Source organism: Canis lupus, chromosome 20 (genome assembly GCF_003254725.2).
Source record: "Canis lupus dingo isolate Sandy chromosome 20, ASM325472v2, whole genome shotgun sequence".
In the NCBI taxonomy this organism is placed as follows: domain Eukaryota; kingdom Metazoa; phylum Chordata; class Mammalia; order Carnivora; family Canidae; genus Canis; species Canis lupus.
In genome coordinates, this window is record NC_064262.1 from 17991223 (window position 1) to 18017580 (window position 26358).

General features: G+C 35.5%; 1 protein-coding gene across 2 annotated transcripts in view; it reads left to right on the forward strand.

Annotated features, from left to right (window-relative positions):
• The window catches only part of CNTN3 (contactin 3), a 327484-nt gene that overhangs the window by 102072 nt on the left and 199054 nt on the right, over positions 1-26358 (forward strand). Inside the window, exons 3-4 of one of the 2 annotated variants that reach the window (XM_025451601.3) lie at positions 8142-8268; positions 18458-18633. In XM_025451601.3, the coding sequence (XP_025307386.1) occupies positions 8142-8268; positions 18458-18633 (303 nt within the window). The remainder of the gene's footprint in view (positions 1-8141; positions 8269-18457; positions 18634-26358) is intronic. The other variant, XM_025451602.3, reaches the window with a different exon arrangement.

Below are 26358 nucleotides of genomic sequence, written 5' to 3' on the forward strand. Positions count from 1 at the left end.
TAGTGGTCTAGAAAGAAAAAAAACAGGATCCTTGCTGGGATGAGGGAACTAGATGGTGTTTTATATCTGCAGATATTTACAAACCCTGCCGGCTTCTGCTTACTGAGGTGTAGGCAGGAAACGATTATGCTTTTTTCCGGTTTATGAGATTAACACTGCAAAAATACTACAGAATGCAATCACTAGCTGGTGTTACCTAATAGCTTTTCCATTACAACTGATTTATTATAGAAATTTTTATTGTAATTTTTTTCATAGAAACAATAGCCTTGAACTGGAGTTCAATATGAAACATTCTTTGTAGAATACACAGAAGGAATCATACCTGGACCCCAGAAAGCCTTGATCCAGTGTCTTTGGTAAAGAATAGAAACCATAAACATAATAAACTCTATTAAAACCTTTGAGGGTAGGATGCCTAAGAAATGTTTTTAAAAGAGTTGATTAATGAAGTCTTCAATTCAATATGATTCGTGAGAACCTCGTGAATTTGCATATGTCAGAGATGTTCAGTGAGAGTTGGTATAATAGAAAGCGGAGATGTAAGTGGTTGTTTTTTTTTTTTACACAAATGAGCCATGGATTGTACACTCCTGCCTGTATTGTGCACATTGCATACTGCATTAACAATAGCATTGTAACTTTTTTTTTGTCTTTTCACGTCGAGTTGTTATTAAACCATCTAGCAAGGAAGGTCTAGGGATTATGGAAGGATGTCGAGGAAGTTCAAAAGCACTAGAACTCACATTCATATAGAGACAAAACATGAATTTAAATAAAGCTGTAAATTATTATGAAAAGATTTTAATCTACAGAGGCTTCAACCCATCACCTAAGCCTTTTTCGCCCAAGTACGTTATTTCTGCAACATAACAGTCAATTGGTTAACTATTTCATTCATTTGTAAAGAATAGTTCAAAAATCAGAAATACAGCCATTGGCCTAAAAGTATCAAAATGTTGGGCACCTTCAAAATTCTCCCACGTTCTCTTCTTTTACTTAACTATATAAACTAAATATTAATTCAATGAAATAGATTGTAACTTTCATCAAAATATGTAATTAGTGGGGTACCTGGGTGGCTCAGTGGTTGAGCTTTTGGCTCAGGGTGTGATCCCAGGGTCCAGGAATCGAGTCCCACATCGGGCTCCCTGCTTCTCCCTCTGCCTGTGTCTCTGCCTCTCTGTGTCTCCCATGAATAAATAAAATTAAAAAAAATATATATGTCATTAGTTCACTAAATAAAAGTGCTAAAATCCAGATATCTTAACTTTCAACATGACCATAATGTGCATATATGCTTATGGGTGTGGGCATCTTTGTGTTGTTTTTTTTTAAAGAACATATTGCAATGAAAGAAAAATGCAACTTTTGCTAAAAATTTGTTGTGCTTTGAAAAGTTCTGCCATCCACAGAATTTTTTTTTTATTAAACATTTATTTCTAGCACCTGTAAAGCTTAACCTGTCCCTTTCAGTTTTTAATTGTCTAATTATTGCACACTGCTTCCCATGCAGCTTTTTAAAAATTTCTGTTTATGGACAAAACGTGAAATAGAGATTGAGCAAATCATGTAGTAAACCACTAATTTGGCAAATTAAATAATTTTTATTGCTTTCTATTGGTCTCTATTATGCTCTCATACTCCAGGTGTTTGCTATACTCCAGCACTTTTTCTTATAACCTAATTGCTTGATAACATTTCCAGATGTGGGAAATGGATAAATTAGTTATTCCTGGTAAGCATTTTCTGTTTCTTTTTCATCTTAAGTACGCTGTATTACTTTTTCTCTTTCTTTCTAGCACGTAGTTCTAGTACATTCAGCAGCACATGACAAAAATCCATTAGAGGTTTATTTTTCTAACATGATGTTTAGGCTTATGTGGTTCATGTTGGTTCAGGAACTCAAAGATGTGAGGACTCTGGGTTAGCTTTTCCGTGATACACACACACACACACACACACACACACACACACACCCCTCATGGTGTCTAGATGGTCATGGGGGTTCCCAGTGTTACATCCTTCCTCACCTGACAATTTCCATATCAAAGAAGAAAGGAAGCAAGGTCAGCATTTCCTTCATCTTTTGTTTTGTTTTGATTTTCCTCAAAATCAGGGTAGAGACTCTTTCCTAAAAGTTTTTAGCAGATTGTCCCATACCTCTTGTTACAGATTGAATTATGTCCCCCTCAGAAATTGTGTGTTGAAGTCTTAATCCCCAGGTCTTCAGAACATGACTTTATTGGATATAGGGTCATTGCAGATGGGAGTAGTTAAGATGAGGTCATTAGGGTGGGCCCTAATCTGTTGTGATTGGTATCCATATAAAAAGGGAAAATTTGGACACAGAGACACACATAGAGGGAAGATGACTTGAAGGGACACAGGGAGAAGACAGCCACCTATAAGCTAAGTTAACAGGGTTGGAGCAGATTCTTCCCTTATAATAGCCCTCAGAAAAACCAGTCCTTCCCACATCTTGATTTGAGACTTCTAGCCTGCAGAACTGTGAGACAGTAATTTTCTGTTGTTTAAACAATCCAGTTTGTGGTGCTCTGTCATGGCAGACCTCACAAACTAATACATACCCCTCTTGGGCTGTTACTAGTCTCAGAACCCAATCTTTTTTGTCTTCCCTTCTTCCCAGCAAGAACTACAAAGAGTTCTGGGAATGTAGCTTATCTGGTGCTTTCTGTATCTTTGATAAAAGGCAGATTCTGAAAGCAAAGAAAAAGAATGTTTGAGTCGACAATCATCATATCTGTTACAGTTAGTTTCTTAAAAACTGCACGTGTTTGGCATTCAAATATTTGTATAAGAAATGAATTAAGGTACGCCTGGGTGGCTCAGCGGTTGAGCATCTGCCTTTGGCTCAGGGCGTGATCCTGGAGTCCTGGGATCGAGTCCCACATCAGGCTCCCTGCATGGTGTCTGCTTCTCCCTCTGCCTATGTCTCTGCCTCTCTCTCTCTCATGAATAAGTAAATAAAATATTTTAAAAAATGAATTAAGATTGAATTCTTTATCCTCTGGGCTTTGGGAGAATATAAATGGAATTTTATTTTTGTCATTTCTTGTTTGTTTGGCATTTTCTAGCTCCACGCCACCAATGCCAAAGATAAAAAAAAAAAAAAAGTTGATGCCTCACTGCTATAAAATGTTTCCATCTTTAATTTTTTTTTCTATAGAATAGTAGGGCCTAGAGTACAGATCTCATTTCACTGGTGATGTATTACTTTTATTTTCTCTGACCTAGGGTAGAGCTCATTATGTCTGGTTTGAATACCTCATAAGTAGATTGACTATTCCTTTCTAGCTCCACCTTCTCTTAAATTCTGCTTTAAATAGCAGAGCCCACCCAAGCTCCCTTTTTGGATTTACCCTCTTCATTTCAAAATATCCTTTAATTTTGCATTATGTAGATATGATGTAAATAAGTGAGAGAAAATAGGATACGCTTTCCTTTTTCCATAGGAATTTCAGAGATACCATCATGGTCTTTTAGGAATTTTATTTCTTATAGTAAAAGTGATCCAACTGCCTGGAATGCTTTGTCTATTTCTCTTTGTCAGCCTTCATAAAAACTGTATAGAGTGTGACTATTAGAATTGATTGACCACAGATTGATCTTTTAGGTGACATTACCTTAGGAGCTCATAAAGCTTGTACTTACATTCAAAGGTAGTTATTCTGAGTAGCCCGTGGGCGTTTGGGGGAAAAAAATAACACCTCAGGATTGGACTTTTGGACTTATTAATCCTGTTCGGAAATGTTATATGCCCTTTATTTTAGGCTGTAAACTTAAAATGGAGCTTTGGAGTCAGGCTAGCATATCAAAAAAATGCCCCTGTCACAAAAAGTAAAGTTTAGCATCAATCTAAATGTTACATTGAATCCATTTCGTTAGGCAGGAGGCCTCCTTCTGTTCTCAGCCAAGCTTCTTTTTTTGCTGGTTATGAATATCCGTGTGAATCGTCAAGGTTCTGTCCTTTTGAAGATCAAAATTCATTTTGAAGAAAATGCTGGATAATTTCTTTTCGATTAGCAAGGACTTCAGAGTCTCTTTCTTTTAAATTTATGTCGCCAGCAAGAGACTACAACATTATACTCCAGCATCTCTTACTTCATTCTGGTGAAGCAAGACTGAGTGGTCTTTGTCCCTTTTCAGAGTATGAAGCATGAACTGAACTGTCATGTTTGATTATTAATTTGTACTTACATTTTGGGAGGCTTTTGAATGGCTGCTGAAGGTCTAAAAGGCCTTTAGGGGGCAGCCCCTGTGGTGTAGCGGTTTAGCGCCGCCTGCAGCCCAGGGCATGATCCTGGAGACCCTGGATCGAGTCCCACGTCGGGCTCTCTGCATGGAGCCTGCTTCTCCCTCTGCCTGTGTCTCTGCCTCTCTCTCTCTCTGCATCTCTATGAATAAATAAATAAAATCTTTAAAAAAAAAAAAATAAAAAAAAATAAAAGGCCTTTAGGAACTTTAATTTCAGAAAGGGTGGGTATGTACCTCGCAGGCTGGAAAGGTCCAGGGTTATCAGGAAATACTAAAACTTAAAAGGCAAGCTAATGGTTAATTTTTGCCTTTAACCATATTTAGAACTGTCTGGCTTATTGGAAAGGGAAGCACAACAAGAATAGGATTATTAGGGTCTGATCCCAGGTCTCTCACCCAAAAAAACCTGTTACCGAGGTTGGGTGATTTAATTGGTCTGTGCCTCATTTCTTTCTGTTGGGGAGGCCTAATAACTGTAAGTTGAGAACATAAGCTCTGAAATTAAAATCTTAGCTTTATCAATCACTAGTTGTAAAAAAAAAAAAGTATATGCCTTAAACTGAATTATTGTGAGAATTCCTTCATTCATCTTTTTCATTCAATAAATGTGGGATATCTTCCATGTTCTAGGAGTTGAGGATACAACAGTGAATTAGATAAAAATAACAAGTGCATATGTGAACATGTATAATGTTTATAAATAGTGAAATTCAGTGAGATGTGCTTTGGTACCTCTGTGAAAGGTGGAAGTGAGGGGTGGGTGGAAGGACATTTAAGCCGAGAAGATGACATTTATGCCAATTTCTGAATGACAAAAGGAAATCAGAGCAGAGAATAACAAGGGTGGTGGGGGCTGAGCCCAAATGTGACAACGGTCAGCATGAACTCAGAGGAATAGATGAAGATGGTGGTGGAGGATGGTAGTGTTACAGGGTGGTACCACAGCTGGACCTCATAGAGTAGGGGATGGGCTCAAATATACCCTGAGAATAAGGGAGGCAAGGCTTGTAATTTCCTTAGTACAGTGCCTGGCACATAAATGTAAGTAAATTAGCTATTGTTGCCATTCTCTAAAAAGGATCTCAGAATAAAAAGGCTTCTAGTTATTTAGCACCCTCATTTAAAATTAATAATAGTCTCTAGAGAATAATTAGAGTATCTCTTGGGATTTGACTTGTGTTAGAAGATGATGGAATGGACATTTTGATTTTCATTGTGGTCACTTATAGGGAATTTTTAAAAAACACCTCTTTGTGTCTTTTTCATTGAAATAACCCCCCTTCTTATCTTGACTTAATTTTCCTTTTGTCAGCTTCTCTTCCCAACCTTCCTGGAATTTTCAAATCTACACCATTATGTTACTATAGTATTGTTTTCAGGCTTTACACATATCAGAGTTTGTTGGAATGATGATGCTATACCAACTTATACATGAACAAAATATATTAGCTACTCAAAGTAAATTAAGAGCTATTAGACCAGAAAAAAATGCTATGAAAAATTCACCGTATTTGTAAATATTTACAAACAGGTATTAGAATTATTTTCAACTTTCTGAGACAGTAAATTTGACTATTAAAGCCAGCTGTCTTGCTTGTATATATTTTTGTGCAGTAAACTTACTTAGGGGTAAAAATCAGGAAAATGACCACATCGAATCTTTTGGTAGGGGTGTTAATAGCTATTTCAAAATCCATTTCTTCAAAATCCTTTTCTTCATAGAAAAGGAGAACTTTTTCCTTGTGTTATTTTCCTCTCAGAGGTAAATAAAAACCAGGGACTAAAGAGGATAGCAAGCCGTTTTCTTAAGGTGTGGTTGGTTTTAGTAAGGGTTAATTTAGTGGTGATGCTGCAGTGGAAAGGGTGTCTAGATTTAGCTAGACTTTGAGGTATAAGTGTACAGTCCCTACACCACCCTCATTTCTAACACCAACTTCAAGTTCTGGCTCTGATAATTTGCTAGAAGGACCAACAGGAGCCACTGAAAGCTATTATAATTGTGATTACAGGTGATTATAGTTTATTATAGGGAAAGGATACATGCTCAAATCAGCCAAAGGAAGAAACCCATAGCATAACATCTGGAAGGGTCCTAATACTAAGCTTTTGTTGTTCTCAGAATGAGTAAACCTCCTGGTATTGATGTGTGTTAATAAGCAAGGACTACTGCTAACAAGGGAAACTCACCAAGCCCCAGTGTTCAGAGTTTTTACTGGGGCATCTTTACCTAAATGGCACCATGGGTAGTTGAGCTCAGTTGCCTAAGTCAGCTCCTACCTCATGACTCAAATATCCATCATCAATCACGTGTTGGGCTTTCTGGTATGGTCAATCCCCATCCGCCACTGTCAGATGTGGCTGGTCCTACCCTCAGATCCAGTGTGGCTAGGCCCTACCCTAAACAAAGGCATTCTGATCATGTATGACATTGGTTACCTACCAGAAGCTGAGAGCCAAGACCAGATGAAGGGCAAGACTACATTCTGATATAAAACAGGAGGGTATTCCTGCCTGGAATCTGGACTCAGATGTTCCAGAGGGTGTGCATTCTGAAATGCTGTGTGAACTTGCCCCTGTCACCTAACTACTTTTAGGCCTAGTGCTTCTCTCCTGTTCACTGGGAATAATGATCTCTGCGAAGATTAATCAGATACTGTCATGTAGGATTCATGCACTGGCATCAGCTGCTGCTGTTTTCATCATGTCAGTGATTATTTTCAGTATCATGTTATTTTATTATTCTTGTTATTATGGTAAATACTTCTTATGAATGAGTGTTATTACCATTTGAAGTAGCCAAAATACAAGTTTTTAGCTTCTGGACTTTTGAGTGGGGAGCTTTTCCAACCTGTTTTCTTTGTCCGACTACTTGTAAGCTCTCCTTGTCTCTTAGTCTGTTTATTCATTCTTTGCTTCAGCAGAAATTCCTCCCATTTTACTGAGCATTCCAAGATAGGAGAGTAAAGAAGTCTCTCTCTTTCTCTCTCTCTCTCTCTCTCTCTCTCTCTCTCTCTCTCTCATTTTTTCCTGTGAATTTGTTTGTTTTCAGAAATGCTTTGGCAATGATTGTACAACTAAAGTAGCATAAGCATTTGTTGATGGCATTATCCCATTCCTTTTTAAATTCTGAGTACAAAGACAGATTTTTGTTTTTGTGTATATGTGGAAATTCTCAGAAAATACTCAATTTTTCTTCACAAAGTAAAAAACCTTTTATTTATTTTTTGAAAGATTTTATTTATTTATTCATGAGAGACAGAGAGAGGCAGAGACATCCAAGTAAAAAACCTTTTAAAAGATACTTGCTCAGAGTTGCATCCTTCTCTCTTCACTTGGCTGGTAATAAAGTAGAAATACCACCAAATGTTGAGTGTTTTGAGGTCAAAACAGAAAAATAATATTGTCAACCTTCAGATTTGCATGCATGGCAGATTTTGTAAGAAAGTCATGGTCAGGTATTCAACTCGTTTTGAATACAACTTTACTTTTGTAATGAGACAGAAAGACCTCCTACAAGAGGATGTTCACCAGTGAAAAGTTAGGTAGACTTTGTATTATAAAAAGTAATTAGTACAACCTTACTTATACTTTTAAGGAATTTTACTAATATGGCAAGGTTTTTTAATATAAATTTTCATTGTTTCATACATGTTTCTAGGCTGTCAACAGTTTAACTGATGCTCATTAGCAAAGCAATGCCTGCAGAGCATGTTTTATGGACAAGGGAAACAATACCTGCTGTTTCTTCTTTTTCTTTAAAGAGCAGATACTGGTTGCTTATTTTTCTTCGATTCTAGGATGCGGCTTTTACAGTGCCTTTTACTTATTGTGATTATTTGTTTGGATGTCTTCCACCCATGCAGGTGAGCTTCTCTTACAAGGTCCAGTGTTTATCAGAGAGCCCAGCAACAGCATTTTCCCTGTGGGTTCAGAGGATAAAAAAATAACTTTAAATTGTGAAGCAAGAGGCAACCCTTCACCTCATTACAGGTATAGTGGCAAGTTTCAAATCCAAATTAAGAAATAATCATGTAGCAATTGTGCCCTTTTTTGTTTCAATATAGTCATGGCATCACTAAGAAATAATACATGAAACTGTAGTTGTATGCTATGTTCAACAGATATCACATGTAAACATTTGGATGCATACTGTATATATTTGATTATTCACTTTACAAGAAGATTTTTTGATTTAAAAAAGACATAGTAGAATCTCTTAAATAAACAATGTCTATTCACTGATTTATAGTGCAACTTAATGTAAAATTTGTGTTTATAAAATGTAGTCATTGGGAACATACCAGTTGTGGGGATGAAATCAAATGTTCCAAAGGTATTTAGAAAACATAGTTTTAAAAAAAGACACTTTTCAGCATTCATACTTCTTTCTTTACCATTTTACTATGTGTTTGAAGTAAATTAAATATAGAAGAATAAAATACATTCTCACTAAAGTCATTTTAAGTATTCTTGGAGAGAAATTATATTTAATTTAGTAGTTTTTTTCATGTAAAAGTATGCATTTTTCAGATTACATGAATAATACTTGTTAACCGAAAACTTTCAAACATCACAGAAAGGTATAAGGAAAGAAAAAAATGTGAATTCCCATCACCTTAAGATAAAAATATTAACATTTGGGGGACAAGGGTAGATTATTTGGACAGGATGGGTATTTACTTTTTGAAAGAACACAAGATTAACAATTTTTACTGTTAGATGTGCTTAGGTGACCCAATTTAATGAAGAAATGAATTATTGATAAATAGCATATGCTGCTTTCATGTAAGTGGCTACAAAAAAGTGCTTGAGGCACCTTGAAAACAACATGCTCTTTTGAATACTTGTGAGCATTTGTCTCAAAAACTCTGTTTACAGTATTAGTTTCTTGGCAAAACCTTTTCTATAACCTGCAGAACAAGCATATTTCAGACTATATTAATAAAATTATAAGTGTTTAGAGTAGTAATGTAGATCTTATTGAACTTCTATTGTTTTCTTAATTATTACATGTAAGTAATAGAAGGCAACATTCATTGTTAAATTGGGTCAGCATTGGGTAGACCTTCGTATTTTTGCATTTGAAAGTAATCGAGGTCAGTCTCTTTCAACAATATTCAAGACATGTTTATTGAGCACCTGTTAAAAAAAATAAACAACGATTCCAGGTTACTAGTCAGAACTGACAGAGGTGATAAAAAGTTCTCTCTGCCTCTTCCAAACCCTGTAGAAATAAGAAAAGTATAACATAAGATTTTAAAAAATTGTATTTTATGAGATAGTACAATTAATCAGACACAAGCACAGGTAACATCTGAAAATAATTTCCTCTTTGGGGGAATGATAAACAGATCAATAGTAATAATAAGATGTTATCATCAAAACTTTTCGTCCAGCATTTTCATAGGGCATTCTAACATTTTCTAAATGCACTCATTTGTTTCTTTCTGAAACAGATTATCGTTTTAGATAGGACTATAATATGACAAAGTGTCCATATGAATGACTTACCTGTGGATTGTTTCTGTTTTCAGTAAAGTTGTATTCCCAGCATTTATCTTATGAATAAATTGATGATAAATGTATTCAGCTGAAAAATTGTCAAGATGCAAGATTTAGTCAGACAGGAGTGTATTTCTAAATGAATAGTATAATTATGTTTGTAAAATTTTATCAAATAGCAAGAAGTCTTGAGCTCAGAAATCCAGAAGTACTCTTTTGTTGCAATCATTTATTTATATATTGAGTATTTATTATAATGCCAGGGAGTGTGTTTTTAAACATACTGACAACATGTATAAAATGTTGATGAAGAGGTCTTGTCGTTTACATAGCGCTTCTTGTATTTTATGATGTGGCCTGAGATATTGTATGTTGCCATTTAAAGAAAATCTGTACCTGAAACTAGGAGATACATGACTTAAATTGATTAATCAGTTTTATGTCTGATAAATGAAGAAATTTAACATGCTAAGTATTGTTTTAAAGTATTTGGTTTGTAGCTAAATAGCTCAGATACTTTTATTATAGCTCTAAAGATTTTCTAAAGTAAAGACTTGTAACCAATACAAAATTCCACTTAAACTAAGGGTTTTTAGTCACTGAAAGTCAAGACCTTGAAAAAGCACAAGGGAACCTCTTTACATTGTGAAAATATTAGGCTTTTATATAACAACTCAGTTATTCATGTTATCCATGTAAGAGGTTATGCTGATAGAGTAAATAGGAGTATAGAACAATGTAGGTTGTAATCATGAACTTGTCTATTTAGACAGTGCCTTCAGTTATGGCCTGTTTTTTTTTCTCCTAGTCAGTCATGTAATGATCTACAGTAGTCTTTAAATATTTTAGAAGAAAATATGCTTGTTTATTTTTATTTTTTACTAGCCTTTAAAAACTATAGATTAACGGTATGAGTATGGAGTAACATTGAAGACATAAAAATGGGGATTTTCTTTTTTACATGAAATCAGAGAAAGGATATTTTTTATAAGTATTTATAAATAGAAGCTGTTAGATAGATAAATAGATACCATAGAAGAAAATCAGTGGTTCATGTGAAATTACAATTTGAAGACAATCCAAACATGTTTCCCAAGATTAAGAATAAAGTTTAAGAGTCTTATAAAAGAATATCCTCCATAAGCCCACAGCCTGTCTTGTAGACTGAGACAGATTTATCTGATGAGAGATCTTTTCTTGAGTCTCCCATTGGGTAAAAAGAACTCTTAATTGGTCATATTAGAAATCCAAAAGTTCAGAAATTCTCAAGAGAAATTACTTGTGTTAGGGTTTAATTGAGAATTTTATTCTTTCTTTTGCATCTCCCCACCGAAGCCCCAAAGCCTATATTTAAAGGTTAATTAGTATTCATTCTCATTGTAATTGCCGATGATGCTGAAAGAGATTGCCCTGAGGGAATATTAATAACTTTTTTAAATGGGAGGGGTTTCTCTGACTTTTCCTGGGGTTATAAAAGCTCACCATTTGCTCAGATGAAAGACCCCAAATAGGAAGAACCCTGGTCACTTCCACTGATACCATTCACCCTTTAAAGGAACTACATATTTGAACTAGGGTGGGATAAAATATGCAAATACCTGTAGGGACCAGGGAAGTAGCAAAGCTAAAAGAGGTGGGCGTGCCTTGGGAACATATAGAAACTTTGAATAATGACTGGAAACTGTCGAACACAGCCACAAGGCTATTGAGTAGTCATGACCACTTCTCAACACTGGCCAATGGTTACCATTCAGGAATCTTAGTCCAATGTAATAAAAGGCTTTCAAGAGATGTTTTAAAATTCAGATATTTTCTCTTTGGAATCTCTCTACTTCTATTATTGACTTGGCCTTTTTAAAAATTATTGTAATGTAGGCCAAAGAAAATAAGTCTTAAAGTGGAATGTGGCCCATGTGGGCTTTATGTTTTCAATATTTAGTCGAGCTTGAGATTTAAGAGCTGTGTTGTTCAATATGGTAGCCAGTAGCCAGAAGTTGGCCCTATAGATTTAAATCAGTTAAATTAAAAATAGATTTCCTCAGTCAAGGCAGCCTTATTTCAAGTGCTGAGTAGGCACATATAGCTACTGTAAACTGATGACCATTTTTATGCTTCTAGAAAGTTCTTTTGGATGGCACTGCTGTAGACTGATCCTTGAATCCATAGCTTTTCTGTTTTTTTCTCCTTAAAAGGAAATAACCACAACATTATTTTCTTGCAGTTCTATATAATAAGTAAACTATGTTAATAAAGTACACTGTGAAAAATATCAGATATACAAATTATAAAGACTAAATATCATTGCAAAATATCATCTCCCTGGCCACAGGTTCTTCCTTTAAAGTATGGCTCCCTATAATGGAATTTACCAGAAGTCTACTACATGTATTCAGAGGGCACCTTTCCTATTAGTGTCATAAAAAGTTTTGAATGGTGTCAGAAAAAAACATGAAATAAAAAAATAGCTAATAGTGTAAGCAATCAAAACCCGAGAAAAATGTAGAAGTTGGATTTTAGATATTACAGATGGAAGTGTAAAAATTAATTCACATCGTTTGTTGTTCTTCTTCGTATTTTTGAAGTGGGGTGAGGAGGAAGGATAACACATGAAGGTCAAAACCAAGTTAAATCAGTTGGGTCACATTTGTATTCTTAACTAATCACTGAGGCCAAGACGTGCATTGTTCTGAGTGGCCAGGCCTGGTCACCTGAGGAGTGGCCTCTTGGATGGGAGTGAGCGGGAACTGCTACCAGAAAGAGCAAACATGGATGCAGAGAAGGCAGGAATAGCAAACCTCTTCTGTAATTCTCGTAGGGATAATTTTAAGGCAGTCACTGATCAATTTGAACCACACTATAATTGTGCAAACTGAAAGTTGCTTTTAATCCCAGTGGGTTTTTTTTCTTAAATGTATATGTTTAAAATTTATCAGTGAGTGAGAAATGGGAATCTGTGTCATAAAACACATTTTAAAAACTTAATTTTTAAAAACACAGCATTGCAATTTAACTCATTTATATCTTTGGCAATTATTGCTGAAGCCTAACTAGTTATTTTTGGATAAAGTATTGAATATGCAAATTCGAACATTCATTCTTTCAAGGGCTGCAATTATTCTCATCACTTCAGTAAACATATTAACAAACATTGCATTTGAACACAAATGCATTTGCTTATTAACTTGAAAGCCGCATCTAAAACCGCAAATTGCTTCTGTGATTAAATTCCTAATTTTCCTGTCAAACCCCAAATAAAGTATTGCCTGTTGATTTAACAAGTGTTTAGTGTGGGCTTATTTCCCAAACCTAGCCCCGCTCCCTAAATATTTCAGTAAATTATTTTGTTCTTCTCGCTTTGTTTTATGTTGAAGTCTAATATGTCACACTCGTTTTTCACTAGTATATTGTTTATATTTCCATTTTCGTGACCAGATTTGGTGTGATAGTGTAGATATGCTGAAGGATTACCTTTGTATAATCAGCTGTGAGGTAAATTATATCCAGGGATTATTTCAAAACTACCTGAAGTCACTCAGTTTTGTTTCAGTTTCACAGGGTAACAGTCTCTAACCTTGTTATCACATTCTAGAGAAAGACCCTGTTTGGGGCTCGGTGCCTTAAATTATACTGACAAGGTAGAGCTGTGCTTATATTCATGATTGTTGTTCCACGCTAGTGAGATTTTCTCTAAGCGTTGCCATCTCCTGTAATAACTACTAAGGTAAATAAATAATAAGTAATAAAGTAAATGAAATAAATATGCATTAATTCTTCATCTTTGAGTTGTTTATTGCTAATATGGATAATCTCAGTGAGGAGGTTAGATATGGTTAGGTTACTCCACTCAGAAAACTTCTATAAGCACCTACCGTGAACCACCTATTATGACTGGTGGTGGGAATTCAGCAGTGATTGAAACAGTCATCATTCATCAGAGGTCATGCTTTCAAAAGCACTTTTCAACTCTGAAAATTTAGGCTTTTCATACTTTTTTTAAGATGTTTTATTTATTTATTCATGAGAGACACAGGCAAAGACATAGGCAGAGGGAGAAGCAAGCTTTTCATACTGATTTAACTTATTGTATAAATTCATGTTTGCTTACACATGCAGACTCATATACACACTCTTAAACATAGTTTGTTTTTTGTATTAGAAGGCAATTCGGTCACTGATGTTTTAGTCTATTTCCCAGAAGTAACAAGTATAGTTTTCATCATGAAAACATAGTAACTGCCAGTTGAAATAGTTTCTATGTCAGGTACCTTATGCTGTTCTCAAAATTCAAAATCTATTGGCTCAAGGGCATATATGTTTTAAAGAAATTGTATTAAAAAAATGTTTAGGGAGAAATTTGCCATAGACTTCTACCATTCCATTGAACAGGCTTGGCCAAATCTCCTTACTCCACCTGCCCAGCCTCTCTCCAGTGAGGAGGTACCAGCACCCTGTTGTGTAGAAGATACAGGTGAGATTTTAGGAGAAGTGGATTGATCAGATTCATGTTGTCTCAGGAATTCCAGTAGAGCATGAAGCCCAGGACTTCTCATTCCATCTCCCAACTTGTACTTATCGGCCCGGAAGCAAATTAACATATAACCTCCCCATGAAGAAATAGAAGGGGATGAGAGCTCATTGCTTGAGAATCAGTAGATTTGTGAAATATGAATATTAAACCATTTCTCACTTGTGGTTTCTAAAAGCAAATCCTAATTTGTGTAGAATGAGCATTTGAACACTGAAGGCTGGCAGTGAACTTATAAGATCATTCAAGAGTGTTACAACATGATGATTATACAAAGGTGCTTAATCTTATGACATTTACCACTGAGCTAAAGCTACAAGGTTAGTCTGTTTCTAGAGCACAATGTAAATGTTATAGTATTGAAATGCTGGTGTATGCAGCCCCAGAGCCATGGGGCTGTCTTCTTTTGTTCCAGATCACTGCATTAAGCCTTTTGGAATGAAATTTGGGTATGCAAATGTTACTTTTATGAATTTTTAAACAATTTTGTCATTTCAAGAAGATTTCATTCCGAAACTTTATAGAGTTTCTCATGAACTTCACATTTTATTCCTAAAAGTGGACATCTGCACCTTTTATAAGAAATTGTGAATGTGCAAAAACTAAAGATAGTATCTACCTCTAAAAGCTTCCCAAATTCATGACCTAAATATGCCATTCACCTGTCACACTTTATTACTACGTGTTCATGAACTCTGAACAGTTGATTACAATTCACTGCAAAGAAAATTAATCTAATTTGTAGATTTATTGGACACATATTTGTAAAAGGAGTATGTGTGTATGCCTTCAGTTTTTCCGCATGTTTCTTGTACAAAGAAAATCTGAGAAATATCTGGAAATCAGGCCCAAATATGAATACTTTGCATTGGGAACTTAAGTACACTATTTTCTCAGGATATGATAATTTTTGGAATTTCAGGCCCAAAGGTTCCTCACACATTCCAGAGTTTAAATAAATACAGCCATTTTAAATCCACATACTTTCAAAAAGGGAAAAAACAATTAATGTTTAATAAGATATTGAGAAATTTTATACCACCTGGGGATTAGGTCCATTTAATGATGAATAGTGTTAATAAGGAGAGAAATCTATCACTTTGTTAAAATTAGCATTCTTTCAGGTATGTCGTGTATATCTTAGCTCTGAAGAGTTAGCTAAAGCAAGGGTGCTCTTTTGCGATAGTAGAAACATATTTTAAAAGAGAGTAGATTTTGCCTTTTCACATAATGAAATAATCTAGGGAGTCAGTCTATGATGAAGATTGAGCTAAAGGAAGTAAGAAACAGTTATGCATAAAAGATGTTTCCCATTTTAGTTGTTTAGTCAAAGCTTTGGGATGATATCTTTTAGATCTTAGACACAACTGAAATAAAGTATTTTCCCACATACTTTTTGATCTCTTAAATCTTCCCAGCTATTAAATAGGCTAGAAGAAGTGCCTCTCCATATTTTTATTTATCTTTACAATTTTCCACATAGCCACTGTACCTTTATTATTCATCAGCTAAACACAAAAGCAGAATTTTCGAATGAAGCCATCAGACATACTTAGGTCATAAGCAGTCTAACTCTAGAACTAAAATCCCTTTTCTCCCATACAAACTGTATTTTGTAGGTGACAAAAACACAAGTACCCTTTGCCATGAGAGTCTTCAGTTCAAAAATATGTGAAATTATCTATGTCTTTTCTGGTTTGAGTTTAGAGAAGATTTTCCCACTGCAAGCATTAAATTAAAAGTTGTCAGAAACTGACAAATATTTACAGCTTAAAAATTCAATGCACCCACTTGTGATTTACTGTTGTTTTATTCTGTGAAAGTCAAGCCCAGCATGTTTAGGACTATGTTTTCCATATGTGGTTTGTGTACATATTTGTATCTGCCTGAGAATTCATTGAAATGTGGAACTAAACTTATACATTTGTTCATTTCCTATGGCTACTATCATGAAAACTTTATTATATATTATTCAGATATAGAAAATGATATATAATCTACTGCAATGATAAACATCCATATAACCACTACTCACAAAATAAAACCAAAAGCCTAAATTTCCTAGTATTTGCTCCCTGAACGTACTTCACTTTCTCTCCATGAGAGCTTTAAAATACCTTAAAGTGGAGGTTTATCATTTTCATGCTTTAAAATATGTTTCATGCATTATTAATATTATTTTATATGTTTTGAAACTTTATATAAATGGGGGACGCCTGAGTGGCTCAGTGGTTGGGTGTCTGCCTTCAGCTCAGGTTGTGACCCTGGGATCCGGGATCAAGTCCCTAATCAGGTTCCCTGGAAGGAGCTTGCTTCTGCTCTGCCTATGTCTCTGCCTCTCTCTCTCTCTCTCTCTCTCTCTCTCTCTCTCAGTCTATGTCTCTCATGAGTAAATAAATAAATCTTTAAAAACAAATGTATATAAATGGTATCAAATTGCACTTTATAAAATGTTTCACAATTGTTTATGAGACTTAAACATACTAAATTCAAACATTTCACAACTATATATTTCATTTGACATTGCATACTTTCATTTGTGATAATGTTAACATTTCATGTCTTTATTTACTTTTAGAGCATGTCATATGTTCAGGTTAAATATTTTATATATAAATACAACAACTTTTAGATGGCACATGACATGATGAAAGAATTCTGAGCTAGACTTCAAGTGAGTACTACTACTAATCCAGTACTGAATAATTTGGGGACAGTGGACATCTCATTCAGCTTTTTTATTGAAATCATCATCTATAAAATGACTACTAGATTACTCACATTCTTAACGTTACAAAGAGTAATTGAGATGATTGTTATAATACACAAAAATTTATAGAACTGATAGCAGTTTCTTTTTGTAATAAAAAGTAAGTCTTCTAGGAGGTAGATGGGCTCTAATTTATACAATGTATGTGTTCTTGAAATTATGGGATATTTCTGAGTTTTTAAAGGCGAAGTCTACTTTGATGTGTCAAGTATACGTACTGTTTAAAAACTGTTTTTTTCTGGGGACACCTTGGTGGCTCAGTTGATTAAGCGTCCAACTTCAGCTTAGGTCATGGTCTCAGGGTTCTGAGATCGAGCTCCTCATAGGCTCCACACTCAGCAGGGAGTCCACTTAAGATTCTCTCTCTTCCTCTCCTCTTGCCCCTCTGCCTGTTCTTTCTCTCTCCTCCTCTCTCTCTCAAATAAATAAATCTTTTTTAAAAACCCTGGTTTTTCTGTTTAAAAACTCTTGTTTAAAAATTACTCCCCCCACCCTTTTTTTCTTTTGGCTTCCCATTGATAAATATGGCTCTGGGGGTTAGTGCCTTTACTGTTTGAGACCCCCTAGGTAGTATATAGGGTCTTTTACCACAGTGTACCATTTAGTAAATAGCATTGTGATGGCTGAGAAGAGTGGAGAGTGCCTGAGGGATAGGTATTTACCCAGATAAATTGAAATGGATAGTTGAGCACTTATCCAATTAATTTATTAAATGTGCTCAGTCAGTCTGAATAAATCAAAGAAGTGTGCTCTTTTCCCCCTTCATTGGCAGCATGAGATTGGCCTGAAGTACATGAGGTAATTACCTCCACTTTCTGCTTCATCTTTGCCTATATGGACTTAGCTTAATTTGTTCATGAACAAATTATTCTCACCTCTTTTGAAAAGTGTGAAAAATATTTAACTTTTAGATGTGATTCTGTTGTGCTTTTTACTATGCTTTAAGCTTTGGTTTCTGTTAAGTAGGCCATGTTTGAGCTTCAGAAATGGCACAATGGAATAATATATTTACCTCTCATTTGTAAGAGAGGTGATGATTAAAGTGGATTTTATAATGTAGGATTTATTTATTTATTTATTTATTTATTTATTTATTTATTTATATTTTTAAAAGATTTTGTCTATTTTTCTGATACAGAGAGAAAGAGAGAGCACAAGCGGGCGGGGGGTGGGGTGGGGGGTAGTGGCAGGCAGAGGGAGAGGAAGAAGCAGGCTATCTGCTGAGCAGGGAGCCTGATATGGGGCTCCTCATCCCAGGACCCTGAGATCAGGACCTGAGCCGAAGGCAGATACTTAACCTACGGAGCCACACAGGTACCCCATAGGGTTTTTTAAAATATAAATATACTAAGTGGGGAAAAACCTTGACATTTGTTTTGCAGATGGCAGCTGAATGGAAGCGATATTAATCTGAGTATGGAATATCGGTATAAGTTGGACGGAGGAAATCTTGTGGTTATTAACCCCAACAGAAATTGGGATACAGGAAATTATCAGTGTTTTGCAACAAATTCACTTGGAACCATTGTCAGCAGAGAAGCTAAACTCCAGTTTGCCTGTAAGTTTATGCTTACAATGTCTAGCAAGTCCAGCATTTAAAAATATTTAACTGAGTTTGTGTGGTCATTCAGGATTTCAAAAGCAATATGTGGATATTATTAATTGAATAAATAGGTTGAGGAACAATTCAGTATGATCTTCTGGATCTCTGTGTACTGTACAAAGCAGAGCCTAAAATGCAAGTGGGTACTGTTTTTGTAAGTATTCTGTTAAGGACAGGAAAAAGAATCTCGTTAAGGATATGCTTATTGAGTAGCTACTCTATGTACTGTGTTTGAACTGGAAAGAAAATAAAAAAGATTGTCAGACAAGGTCCTTGCTCTCAGAGAGCATTGATATAAGAGAATTATATCTGTCAGGTGTGAAAATGTTTTAGGAGCAAAGACAATGAAAAAGAAAAGAATGTGACATTTTGTTGACCTTCCTCTGCATCTTGCCCAGCTCACAGCAACCTTTGGGGCAACCCTCTCTGAGGCCTAGCTCTGGAAGTCAACTTTGTACTCTGTTAATTGGACCTGGGTGAACTTGTGGCCCAACCTGAGAAAATCACTTTCTTTCTTTAGGGAATTTAGAGTTGGGACCAGAGACCTCATTGAGTTTTTCTCTTTTGGACACATCTTTTGATTACTTTCTACTTTTGGTTTCTTCTTACTAGATTCTCTTCCTTTGTTATGGCGGTATATTTTGTATGAATTGCATTATCAGGATTATCTTGGTTCTGAGGTTTCTCTTCATTCTTTAGACCTCAGTAATCCTGAAATTGGAATGCATGTGTGCTTATAATGTGGCTGTGTTCTCCCTCCACGGCCACAAGCCATTAATAAATTGATGATGTGCCATTTAATGCATGGCTTATTCTGTAGCTTTCTGTTTTTATAATGACAGTGGTTGGTTCTGCTTTTGATATTCTATTCTGCGTGCTCTGTTTTTCATACTTGTTCTTTCCTTTGTTTTCCTCTGTGAACAGTGCTTTTGGTTGTCTGATTTACTTTATTTTTTTAAAGATTTTACTCATTTATTTGACAGAGAGAGAGAGAGAGAAAGAGAGAGAACGCTCATGCACACAAGCAGGGGGAGCAGAAGGCAGAGGGAAAGGGAGAAGCAGGCTCCACTGAGCAGGGAGACTGATGCGTGGCTCCATCCTAGGATTCAGGGATCCTGACCTGAGCCAAAGGCAGATGCTTAACCGCCTGAGTCACCCAGGCTCCCCTCTGGTTCTCTGACTTAAAGCTCTATCTTCTCTGGGTCTTTTGAGGGCTAGGTATTATATTTATACTATACAAATTTAATTTTGTCTTTAAGTTCACTGGTGTTTTGTATATACTTCTCTAGTAGCCAGAATTTTAAACCTAAATTATTTTTTCAGAGTCCTTCCGTCTTAGACAAGTTCAGTTCCTGTTTTCCCCCTGACTATATATACTTTGCTATCTTGGTGATTTCTATGGTCACTGGTTTAAATTCTTATTATGCCATTTTCATATATATGTCATTTTCTTACATATATACACACAAGGCATACATATATATGTTAGGTACTATGTATATATGCATGTGTATATGTATATAATAAGTATATGTATAGTATTTTCTCATGAATAATTTTGTATGTGCATATTGTTTTTAACCAGAATTTTGCCAGAATCTATGAAATATCAATGTTTTACCTAGTTGCAATATCAGCCACAAGACTTCTTCCCATTCTTGCATTCTATTTTTTTAATTTCTCAATTTTTAAATATTTAACAATGAGTTATATTTCATAGTTATCACTGTGTTTGAACCTCTTGCATTTTAAAGAATCATTATATTGGCTTATATATGAAGACACTTTTTGGTTGGTACAAAGGTTGGATCCCAAAACTGGCAAAGAATTCCAATGTGATGTTCTGTTATCTTTTAGAATTAGTGTTGCTGAATACAGGTCTGGGATCAGAATCCCTTATATTTCTTGGGAGATCAACCACCAACTGCTTTTTTGTTTGTTTTTTTGTCTCACTTTTTAGTTGCATATGAGATCATTTTTTTCTTCATCCCTTTAGTTAAAAACATGCATATTTCCAGCATACAGGTAGGTTTAGCTCTCTTTTAATTTACTTTGCTTAGAACTTGAAAAATTGGTTTATTGTACTGCATATTTTATACACAGTTCAGAAAATTTTCCTTTTCTATCTTTTAGCATTATGTGTGATTTATTTATATTTTTAAAAGGCACTGGTACTCTGTATATCAGATTTTTTGGTTCTATTTCTTGAAATACTTTTTATCTCCGGCTGTTCCTTCCTATGAATTTCTGTTCCTGATTCACCGAGGCCACATCTATTTGTTTGTTCTTTCGAAGATAGAGTCAGTTTCCTAAAGTACTTTTTTTGATATACGGGCAGTCTTTTTTACGACTTTCGATGAGTGTTTTCATTTTTATGCTTAATATTTTCAATACATTCTAAAGCCAATTTTATCCAAAGCCCACCCTTATCAACAGATGATGTCAGTGGATTACCCTGACTCTGCTTGCTTCTCTAGATGCAGAAGTCAGATTCTTCTCTCAGATCTGTAGGAGAATGTAGAATTCCTAGTTTAAGTCCCTATTTTAGGAGTCTTTCATCAAATGTGCTATTCCTTTTAGACAGTGGAATTTTTCTGTTATAGATTCTTGATACTTTGTAATATCTGAAAAAGTATAATTAAAAGATTTTTTTCTCAGTCTATCATTCATAGAGTTATGACTTTTTTGTAAATACTTCTAAAATTATATCATGTGTCTTCCAGTTTTCCCCTACTTCCTGGCCAGTACTTGATAGGCAAATGGGATAAAATTGTTAAGTCTGGGATTTTATTTACCCTACTTACAAGCTAATAAGCTGGCCTGTGTTGTGCCCAAGATTGAGAATCCGAGAAACCACCAAGGAGCCGACACCGAAGCAAACATAGGAGGGTTTATTTGCAAGCTCGAGCTTGGGTCCAAGTATACCGGACACAGCAGAGCAGGGACTTGGACCCCGAGGCTAAGAGGAGTAGCAGCTTTATAGGGGCCAGTGGGATTGTAACATATGCAGAAAGTTGCACAGTCATGTTGGTCCACACACAGGTGGCCAATTGAATTACATTTTACCCTATAGTATCCATTTGAGCTGGCCTATTACTTTGGTCAGAATTGGCGTGCAGCTTTGGTGGGCACAAGGCAGGGTTACATTGTTCTGAGCCGATTTCCGATTAGGGTGCGCCTAACCCCAATGGCTTGACTAGGGTGGGGCAGCGCCTTAAGCAATAAGCAGGTCATGTGGGGGTCATACAGGAGGTGGCGGGTGCAGCACAAAATGGAATCAGTCCTGCTCTGCTTGTCCAGGGGTCGGGGATTTTTTTTAATTTCCTGGGTCCCACAGCCTGTTGCTGTTTCACGGGTGCTAGCATAAGACGTGATATTCTTGGGTCAGTGACAAAGAACTTTGTTACTCAGAGCACAGCAAGCAACGTGCTTTAGTTCCCCTTGCTCTCAAGTCCCATGGAGGTAATGAGAAATGACTGGGATAGCTGCTGCTCTCACAGCTGAGGATCACTGGAATAAGAGATCCTGTCTCTTTTATAGCAAGCAACAAGCATCATGCTCTTCATCTTAGAGGAAGGCATCACCTTATCCCTCCAGATTGCTCTGTGTAGACACATCAGTGAGAAATGGGCCTGCATAGGAGTGACTGGACCTTTCAGTCTCCGCACACCCAGTAAAAACTTACTTACACAGAAAAATGCCCATTGTTTGTTTGTCTGGTACAGTCTGGTACTGTCTTTGAGTTTCTTCCTTCGGATGTGCCCTGTCAGGATACTTGTGGCAAACGAGGGACAGAATATAAAGAAAACCCAGGATGAACCATTTAGTTCGTTGGGTTTTACTTGTTCCGATGCTTGAGCATGGGCTTGCTTAGCAGTCTTGTTGGACAGTGAGATTCTTTGGTTTGGTCTGGTTTTGCAGTTGGCAGGGGTGGGGGTAGTTCATAAGTGTTTTCAGGAAGTTACAGGAAGGAATTTTGGGTATTCTTAGCCTAATGCCACATAAGATTGGAAAGGTAAAAAATGTATTTTTAAATACATATGGTTAAGAGATAGGTTTCTGGTAAAGAAACCAAAGACAGTGGCAAAAGTAGTGGGGGATATTTTACTATATCAGAGGTTTCAAATCACCAGGGGTAAGAGAGCACTGCTTTAACTTGGCAGCTTTGAAGGGATGTGATAAATTAACTAAAGAAAGAATTAGGATCAAGAGTCTTGTATTAGTAAAAGATGCTCATGACTTCAGGGGAATTTTGATGGTCTTCGTTGCATGCAAATGGATGGTAAGCTGTTGTCAGGGAAAAATGTTCTAGTGGTTTACTAGCTGTCTCCTCTCTTGATTATGTTTGCATGCTTAGTAATACTTTTTTGTTTCTATTAGTCATGGGGAAAATATATAAAATGTGCTTCATGGATAAATGAGTAAACAAAAGTAAATGGACCCCTTTAACGCTGGTGAAAAAACAAAGAAATTTTACCTTAATTTTCAAATTGCTTGAAAACAGTGTTTGTAAAAAAATCAAAGTGGAAAGCCCATCCATAATTTAAGAAGTCTCCATTTTGTAGCGATTCTCAACCACTTCTAGTAGATTATTTGTGGAACAGTTAGGAAACCTATGGAAGGGAGAAATATGTAGTGATTCAGTGTTTGAGTTCTAGGCTTTCTCAATTATCTGCTGTTCTGTTACATTGTATAATTTTGATACTCTCTTAATATACTTGAAAATGTTTTTCCAAATTCTTAATTCCAATCGCAGCAGGTTAGGATGGTACCTCCAAACTCCCCAAATAATCTTTCTTTGCTTTATTAATAATCAGTTTTATTTGTCTTATTCCTGAATTTCTTACAATTCTTTATTAAAATGTTTTTATTTTGGTCGTTTTGTGGTGCAGTGTATTTTTAATCATGAATTATATTACCCCTACAAGTGGAATGGAAAAACTGTGAAGAATGTCTTTGTAGCTACCATGTAAGATTTAAAGCATTTGAAGTACAATTAAACCTACCTGCTAGCTCCCCCACCTGACATTTTCTTCCTTCGCTTCCCCTCTCAATAGGTATTCACTGTTCTGAATTAAAAGTGTTTCTTATTCTTTGAATACACATGTGTATTTCTAAACCACATGTTAAATTGTTTTTACCTTTTTAATCTTTTATTTTTATTTTATTTTTAAAAATATTTTATTTATTTATTCATGAGAGACACAGAGAGAGAGAGAGAGAGAGAGAGAGGCAGAGACACAGGCAGAGGGAGAAGCAGGCTCCATGCAAGGAGCCTGATGTGGGACTCGATCCCTGGTCTCTGGGATCACGCCCTGGGCTGCAGGTGGCGCTAAACCGCTGAGCCAACCAGGCTGCCCCCTTTTTAATCTTTTAAACTTTTATACAGTGGCATCATACAGCATACACGCATTTTACAACACTTTTGTTTCCTCAACATTATGTTTATGAGTATCTGTTCGTCTACATCCATGCTAATGCTTGTTATTGTTCGTTTTTTTAATTTGTGCATGTCTGGTGAACATAAAATTGTATTTCACTATGGTTTTATTTTCATTTTTGTGATGACAATGATGTTCAGCTCCTTTTTGATGTTTGGTGATCATTTATATTTCTGTGATCTTGATTTTTTTTTTTAACTATATGATAGTCTCTCTTTTTTTTTAGGAGTTTTTTGTACACTGAATTAATCATCATCTTTTTAGTGGCTAATTTTTTTCCCCCTTCATGCTGTCAAATGATGAACAAGTATTCTTAATTTTGAATTAAAGTATCAATCTTTTTCTTTATAGCTTATGTTCTCTCTGTTTTTTAAAAGATTTTATTTGTTTATTCATAAGAGACAGAGAGAGAGAGAGGCAGGACACAGGCAGAGGGAGAAGCAGGCTCCACGCAGGGAGCCCCATGTAGGACTTGATCCCGGGATTCCGAGATCATGCCCTGGGCCGACAGCAGGCACTAAACCACTGAGCCACCCAGGCGTCCCATATAGCTTATTTTCTCTTATGAGTTTAACATTTTTTTTCCCTTATCCTGAAGCGGTAATGACATTCTCCTAAATGTACTTATAAAAGTTTTACGTTATGCTCTTTATATTTAAGTCTTTAATTGTCTGGAATTGATTTTGTATATCATGTAAGGTAGAAGTACTCATTTGTTTTATTCCAATATGGATGTTAACTTTAGCAGCCCCATTGATCGAAGAGTCTGTTCTTAACCAACCTGAATATATCGTATGGTCATTGTCTCTGGTTTCTTTGGATGTGTTTGGAGAATTATAATATCTGTAAATAATGAGAGTTTTTGTTTCCTTATCAAGCCTTATATCTTTTTATATGACAGCATGTTCTCTAGCCTAATACAGTGTTAAATACTTTGATGGTAGATATTCCTATTTTGCTTCAGATTTTAAAGAAGATGAACTAAGTAACATTTCACCATTTGATATGATATGTCCTGTAGATTTTGTAAATACTCTTTATCAAGTTAAGGCAGATCCTCTCTAGGTTAGTTTTTATCATGAATGCTTTATTCTTTTAAGTGCTTTTCCTACTTTTACTGGGATATTCGTGCTGTTTTCTTTAAATGGTTACTGTAGTAAACAATTTTTAATTATTAACCAACCTCTTATTCCTGGGTTAGTTTCACCTTGGCTTTTATGTATGTTTTTAAAATAAATGGATATTAGCTGTTTGCCAATATTTTATTTTGCATTTTTGCATATGTATTCATGGGGGAGATTTTATTTTCTCTTATACTATCCTTTCCTTGGCTTTAGTGTCAAAGTTATTTTCACCTCTAAAAGGGAGCTGAAGAGTATTTATTATTTTTATATTACCTAGAAAAATTTGAGAAATAGTAGAATTATCTATTTGAATAAGAAGTAGAACTTATGAATAAAACCACCTGGGCTTGGAGTTTTCACTGAGAAAAATGTTTTAACTATTGATTGAATCTTTTGAATAGTTGTAGAAGTAATCATACGGTCTTTTTCTTTATGCAAAGTTAGGGTTTTTTTCTAAGAATTGCATCCTTTGTTTTATGGTTTCTAAAGCATTGCCAAAAAGTCGTTTCAAAACATTTCCTTTTATTATCAACTTATCTTTGTTTCATCTATATGTACATTCCCTGTTTCATTCTAAGTATTATTTTAGTACTCTTTTTAATCAAACTTTTCAGAACTTGGCATTACTGTTCACTTTTGAATCATTATATTTCATTCGTTTTATTGTTCTTTCCAACTTCTTAGATTATTTTATTGTTCTTTTTTTAATCACTTAAGTTATAAGGCTACTTTCCTCCCATTCTTCTCTTTTAACACAAATATGTGTGGCTATAAATTTTCTTGAAATCATAGTTTTAAATGTAAACCAGGGTTTTGACATATATGTATGTATATGTGTTATAATATCATTATGATTTTCTCTTGGATCCTTGAATTATCAGATACATGTTTTTGAATTTCCAAACATAGTGGCGCTTTTTCTTTCTTTTTAAAAAATATTTTATTTATTCATGAGAGACAGAGACAGAGAGAGAGAGAGAGAGAGAGAGGCACAGAGACACAGGCAGAGGGAGAAGCAGGCTCCATGCAGGGAGCCCTATGTGGGACTCAATCCCGGGTCTCCAGGATCAGGCCCTGGGCTGAAGGTGACGCTAAACAGCTGAGCCACCTGGGCT